Raw genomic sequence first — 7,247 nt, forward strand, 5'->3', positions numbered from 1 at the left:
AATAACTAAAAAATTAAAACTTTTCGGTGCTATTAGAAGAGAGGAGAGGGGAAGGGAGGGGAGGGAAGGGGACGGGAGGGGAGGGGGGGGAGGAGGGCAAGGAAGGGAAGGGAAGGGAAGAGAAGAGGAGGATAGTGTTGCGTAATCTAGAAAACCGTCTACTTTTGGCCCTTGATAGAAGTGCTAGCTCTGGGGTGTGATAATTGATACCCAGATTAAATTTTAAAAATTAAGACAGTTCAATAATTTAAACTTTTTATTATTGAGTTTTATTTTTGTTTTTCGGTAGTAGGAATCGAACTCAGGACCTTGTGCTTGCCAGGCAGGTGTTGTGCCGCTGAACTCCTCCCCTCAACCCAACAATTTAAACTTTTAATAATACTGGCCAGAACATCTGAGCCCCAGTAGGAGGCAGGCACTGCTGCCACCACTGGTGCTCATGGATTGACTTCCTTTACTTGTCCAGTTGTACCCAGGGAAGCTGTCCAGTGGTCTGGGCTCTGCAGCTCTGGCTGGTGACACTCAAACAACTTCACTTCATCAGTTCATGTGCTCTAGATTCTAGACATGCCATGCTGCTGACAGCTGGTGGGCACCCCTAACCCACACTCCCCAGGTGGGGGTGGGAGTGAGGTTGGGTAGGGCAGACTGTTTTTGTTGGAATTCCTTGAATATAAACAGGAACTGGATGGCCAAGAGTAGTGGGCGGACAAGAAGACTGACCTCTGGTAATATTCAATCCACTGTCAGTGTGCACAGGTGCACAGTGAATGCATGTCAGTAATGATGATGGTACATGAGTGCATGCGTGTGTGCATGCATATGTGTATGTGTGTGCGCACCTGCGTGCATGCGTCCACTCTTCTGAGTGTCTACAAAGACTTGTGTGCCAGAGTGGGTTTCTCTAGAAGGTGGTAGTTCACACTGTTGAGATGATCAACTGGAAGCCCAGGTTTTCCCAGTTGCCTCGTGAATTATGTTCATGAACAACATCCTCCTGGTGAGGCACCATTGCGCGCTGCGCAGCTGGGCCGGTGATACACTGTGGTACTGCTTGGTATACTCAGTTGTTCCCCATCTGCACTGTTCTCCCCAGGAAGAGGCGAGCTACCATCATTCAGACCTACCTGCTTCTCCTAAACAGATACAGGATTCCTGAGAGCTCCGAGCAGTCTAAGGCAGTTGAAGTGCCCTTCCTTCCAGTCATGAGGGTGTTCATTCTGCTCTCTCTGGCACTCTTCTCAGGTAAGATGTGAGGAAAGATCTCTGCTCCTCAAGCCATGGCCTTCTCAAAAACCTTGCGTTTTCTTTTCCTTTTCTCTCTGGACACCTGCTTATTAGCTCAAAGCACCTAAGCAGTTGGGTGGGAAAGTCAAAGGAGAGCCCCACTAGTTCCTTATTATTTATTTATTTGATACAGGGTCTCGCTATGCAGTTCAGACCCATAGTGAACCTCCTGTCTTAGTCTCCCCAGTGCTAGAATCACAGGCATACTCTGCCACCCCCAATCTCAGTGGCTGGCACAGTGCACCCAGGGCTTCTAGGGCCAGCATGGCATGCAATACTGGGGATCAAACCTGAGTTCTTGCACTTACCGAGCAGGGGCTTAGGCCATAGAGCTGTCTCTCCTGCCTGAACCCCATTAATTCTTGTTTTCACCTTTATAAGAGGGTTGTGGCAAACGAGATCCTTGGCTAAAATGAGGGTTCTCTTTTTTCTTTTACCTTATCCAAATTTCCTTTCCTCTCGCCTTTCTTTCCTCGAATAGGTAATATTCTACTTTCCCCTTTCTGTGCATGCCTAGCTCCAAAGGTGGGCTCAAAGACCAGCCTTGTCCTGTCACCCATCAGCTCTATTCCCTTTCGAGTTACTGCTCTGCTCTCCCAGTCACGTCTCTGCCTATAAACTGAGGATCGCAGCTCTTCCCTGTGGAGCTTCAATGTGGACAAATGAAATCTAGGATGTGAGCTTCCTTTTTTATGGATTGGCCCCTTCATTTGAGGCAGCATTTGGGGGTTACCTGGCTGAGGCTGTGTGGATGGAAGCAGCCAATACTGCAGTCACCAAACTTCTGAAAGGCTGCAAGGGATATGCTGTGCCACCTCATCTCTCTCCTTGGCCATTTCTGCAACACAACCAGGCTGGCCATGGTGCCCATGACTTTCTCACTGCCACATCCTGATATGACACAGGTATGCATGCTGGTTGCACGTGGTAGAAATGCTAAATATTTAGCTCCCGACGGCAGAACTGGAGTCCCGTTGCTTTCAGCCCTTATGCAGCCAGCAGAAGCACCCAACAAACCTTTGTCTTTTTGAGCCAGGCACTGGGAGAGAGGAAAAGTTGATCTGCTGGCAGCAAGCCTCAGGGTTTTCAGGGCTCCAAGAGGCTACTATATGTCACATACCCTCAAGCCAGGGAGAAAGACTTCGCTGGGGTTACTGTAGCCTTCTAATAGGGGTGCAGCAAGATACCAGTCTGGGTAGCACTTAAATCATGGAAATGTACTTCTTCACAGTTATGGAGGTTAGAAGATCAGGATCAAGGTTCGCCTTACTCCTTGGCTTGTCAATGGCTGCCTTCCTACAATGTTCTCACACGGTCATCCTGCCATCCATGTTGCCTATGTTTCAGTCTTTTATTTTTTAATAAGGGCACCAGTCATGTTGGGTAAAGGACCATCCCAGTGATATGGTTATGGTTTTATAACATCTTTAAAATCTTTACATCAAAGTATAGCTGCGCTCTGAGGTACTGGGGCTAGGATTTGAACATGAATTTTAGGGAGACACTGTTCAGCTCATGGCAGTTACCAACTTCAGAAGGGCAAAAACCAATCTCCAATTCTTAATGATCTGTGGATGATAAGAACAGTAGTTTGTTTCATTGAAAGAATAATTGTGTGTGTGTGTGTGTGTGTGTGTGTGTGTGTGTTTTCACAGATGCCATGGTCATGGACAAAAAGGTCAAGGAAAGCTTCGTGCTGGACACAGCTTCTGCCACCTGCAACTATGATGCCCACTATAAGGACCATACCAAGTACTGGTGCCGGGGCTACTTCCGGATCTACTGCAATGTCATTGCCTTCACTCCCAACAGCACTGACCATGTGGTCTTGAAGGACACGGGAAGCCAACTCATTGTCACTGTATCCTGCCTGACCAAGGAGGATTCAGGCTGGTACTGGTGCGGCATCCAGAGGAACTTTGCAAAGGATGACATGGATTTTATGGAGTTGATTGTAACAGACCATAGAGAAGCCCCAGTCCATGGCTTTTTGTCTGAGAGAGGTAAAGATGTTGTCAGGGATCCATTTGAGTAACCTATCATAGTGGGTGCTTGTCAATGGCATAAAAATTCACTGATATTAGGGGCTGGGGAGGTAGCTCAGTTGAATAAGTGCTTGCCTGGCAAGCGCAAGAGCCTGAGTTCAATCCCCAGCTCTGAAAAAAAAAATCACTGATGCCAATGAGCACTGTATTAGTCACTTTTCCATAATGGAGACAAAAATACCAGAGAGCAGATATAGCTCAGTGGCATAGCTCCTGCCTCGCAAGTGAGTGGTCATGAGTTTGATTCTTGGTCCAAAAATAAATAAATAAACAAGCAGACATCAACCTTTAAGGAAAGATAAGTTTATTTGACTTTTTTTTCTTTTCTTTCTTTCTTTCTTTTTTTTTTTTTTTTGTATTTTAAGGAAAGGTCTACAGGGTGTTCAGTGTCTCACTGCTAGATCGGACTTGTAGTGATCTGCCTGTTTACAGCCTCCCAAGAGCTGGGATTACAGGCGTGTGCCACCACATCCAGTCTCAACTGCTGTCTCAGCTCACCCCAGGGGTAGGGCCAGCATGGCAGGCCTGGGGATTGAACCCCCAAACCCTGCTCCTAGTTGCAGGTGCTTTAATCTGCTGAGCTAATTGGCCAGCCCTTGGCTTTTGGTTTTGGACGGTGCAGTCCACAGTTGGCTGCTCTGTGGTGCAAATGGCAAAGTGGAAGAGCAGGATGGAGTAAATCTGCTTAGTTCATAGGGGCCAGGAAACAGCAGCAGAGTGGCTCCTGAGAGGAAGGGGCAGAGGGCCAGATATAGTACCTAAAAGCATGCCTAAATGTGCCACATACACCCAGAAGCATATAGCACTAATTCTTTTGGGATGTACTGATCCCAAGCCAATTAAGTTGATGCAATTAACTTTAACCACCACATTCCACTCATTGTCACTGTGACACCTAAACATGTCATTAAACCATATTTAATCTTCAAATGAATAAAACACCTTAAAAGTCTGCCTAACATGTTACAATTGTCCTATGTACAGTCAAAAACACAATAACCCCTTCTCCAAAGTCTATACAGCTTTAGCATTTTTCAAATATCCAACTCAAAGTCTGTTCTAAGACTCAAGGGAAACTCTTAGCTGTGAATCTCTGTAAAAGCGAAAACCAAATTACACAACCCCACATTTCCGTTCCAAGTGGGAGCAATAGATTACAGAAGAGATTTGGACCTAAGCAAGATCAACACCCAGCAGACCAAACATGAAGTCATTTAGTTCTGTATCAGTTACTGAGGGGTGCATTATGATAAAATGTGAGTTCCAGAGGCCTTGCTAGTTGCATCTCATATGACCTCTCTCTTGGGCTGGCTCAACTCTCTACCTGTGGTTTTCCTCAGAAGTTCCACATTCCTGGTATTCCTGACTTCCTGGGATCTGCACTGCACCTTTGGCTTCATTTTCAATTTCATACACTCCCCTGTTAGTGGGTCCTTGCCTGGCCTCCTGGGCCTTTCTTTGAAATCTGGATGGAAGCCTTTTTCATCACACAGTTCTATTATGTATGTTGGTAAAACCAGTATCATACGACAGGGGAAGCAGTAGCCAGGTGCCCTTTGACCATGGCTGCAGTAGCTTTTGACTATCTGTGTATCTGAGCATGATGAAATGAATCCCTGAGAACAAATGCCTTTTTTTTTTTGGTGGTACTGGGGATTGAACTCAGGCCCTTGTGCTTGCCAGGCAAGCACTTATTCTATTGAGCTATCTATCTCCCCAGCCCAACAAATTCCTTATGAGGGCCTTCTTAAGCAGAGGGCCCAGGGGCTCTCTTCTCAGTTGAAAGATGTAATGTTGGTACCTTTGAGCCTGTGAGTAGGGAAATTTCTGATTTCTGAGATGATCTCAAGAGCATCTTTGTGTTCCTATACTTTCTTGTTTTCTTTTTAATGGCACTAATCTCTTTGGCAAGCACACTTCCTTTAGTCTTAACTTTACATGTGTTTTCTTTCAGACCAACATTTAAGTTTTTCAAATTTTTACCTTCTGCTCCTAGTCCCCAATTCTCAAAATAAATCTGATTAAATGTAGCCAGTAGTACCTATGCCACAGCCTAAATGATGGGCTGTATTGAAAGTTCCCCCACCAGAAAATTAATTCACTGCCCTTAATCTGAACCTCCCAGAGCCTCAGGATATGGGCAAAATGTCAATTGTTTATTTATTTATTTATTTATTTATTTATTTATTTATTTGCTGGAGTATAAAAATGTGACCTATATTCAAATTGTTAGCGAATCCTTGTTCCTAAAACCTCCCAGAGTCTGCCTTTACAGTCCACATTCCTATCAACATTCCAATCTTCTGAGTCCTGCTATTCTTAGAGCATACAGCACCTTCTCTCGTTGACATCTGCAAACCTTTCCAAACTCCTGCAAACCAGCTCTAGGGCTTCTCAACCACATTATCAGGTATAGTCACAAAAATAAGCCCACTTCTGGTACAATTTTCTGTTAGTTACTTTCCTGTTGCTGGGACAGAACACCTAACACCCACACTCAGAGGAAGATAGGCTTATCTTGGCTCACGACTTGAGAGGATCCAGTCCACAGCTGGTTGGCTCTCAGGCAGAAATAGCATAGTGAAAGAGCACAGTGGAGCAAAAGTGCTCAGCTCATGATGGCCAGGAAATGGAGCAAGGAAGCGTGCCAATGGGGAGGAGTCAAGGGACTCGATATAGTGTCCAACGTTCTGTCCATGATCCAGCCAGAAAAGCCCAGAACGGTGCTTTCCTAATCCCCTTTGTCACTCCCAAGTCAGTCGAGTTGACTCAAGTTTAAACCACACAAGCACCAACTCAGCCTTCTCCTGGGTTCCTTGGGGGCACGGGTCTCTTCTTCCCTCCTGGATAGAGTGGACATTGATGGCGCTGGTTGGGCATTACTTGGGATTTGGGGAGATAAAGAGGGTGTCTGAGACTTCAAGTACTCTTGAAATTTCCCTCTACTTACACCCATTTGTTCAATGTCAATTAGAAGAGGCCAGCGGGGTCTGGCATTTGGAAAGGCTTCCATGTTATAAAATCTCAGCCCTGAAGGTCTAGAATGTTTTTTTTAGGGGGAGGGTGCTGGGAGTCAGATTCAGAACCTTGTGCTTACCAGGCATGTACTGTACCACTGAGCTACATCCCCAGCCCTGGAATCAATCATTTTTTAAATTTTGTTTGTGTGTGTGTGTGCACGTGTGTGTATGTGTGTGTTTGGTGGTACCATAAAAAGTGCAAGGTATCAGGACCTTGCACTTGCCAGGCAAGCACTTACTCCACTGAGCTATCTCTCTGCCCCCCTTGTGACAGGATTTCACTTTGTAGGTTATGTTGGCCTTAAACTCATTATGTAGCCTTGACCTCTGACCTCAGCCTTCTGAGTGCTGAGATTACAGGCATGTACCACCACACCTGGCTCAGGTCTAGAGTCTTGAAGAATAGCTTCTTTGGCATTGGTCAAGGCCACAAAAAAAGGACACTTGTCAACATAATTTAATCATTTACATAGATAAATACTGTGAGAAAACCAGCCAGCATCCACTCTTTTTTTTTTCTTTTTCTTTTTCTTTTTTTCTTTCTTTTTTTTTTTGTGGAACCAGGGATTGAACTTAGGCCCTTGCGCTTGCCAGGGAAGCGCTTATTCCACTGAGCCATCTCCCCGGCCCCTAAAAGGAATTGTTATTTTTTTTTGTTGGCGAAACCGGGGTTTGAACTCAGGCCCTTGCGCTTGCCAGGGAAGTGCTAATTCCACTGAGCCATCTCCTGGGCCCTGTCCACTCTTACTTGTAGGAATGCAGTCAACACCAGCAGGCCATAGGAGGTACTTGGGGACTGGAGCCCATAGGAAGAAGGCAGCCTGGGGGCTGGGGATTTAGTCGAGTGCTACTAAACCAAAAAATAAACCTCACTAAAAAGCACGAGGAGGAGGAG

The 7,247-nt window shown here is 45.7% G+C and overlaps 1 protein-coding gene across 1 annotated transcript in view; it reads left to right on the forward strand.

Annotated features, from left to right (window-relative positions):
* Positions 1 to 7,247, forward strand: part of Adora3 (adenosine A3 receptor) — a 21,114-nt gene that overhangs the window by 9,139 nt on the left and 4,728 nt on the right. The window contains exons 3-5 of the mRNA XM_023701747.1: positions 948 to 978; positions 1,179 to 1,245; positions 2,943 to 3,290. Coding sequence (XP_023557515.1) covers positions 948 to 978; positions 1,179 to 1,245; positions 2,943 to 3,290 — 446 coding nt within the window. The remainder of the gene's footprint in view (positions 1 to 947; positions 979 to 1,178; positions 1,246 to 2,942; positions 3,291 to 7,247) is intronic.

The sequence above is a fragment of the Octodon degus genome, unplaced genomic scaffold (genome assembly GCF_000260255.1).
Source record: "Octodon degus isolate 3935 unplaced genomic scaffold, OctDeg1.0 scaffold00140, whole genome shotgun sequence".
In the NCBI taxonomy this organism is placed as follows: Eukaryota; Metazoa; Chordata; class Mammalia; order Rodentia; family Octodontidae; genus Octodon; species Octodon degus.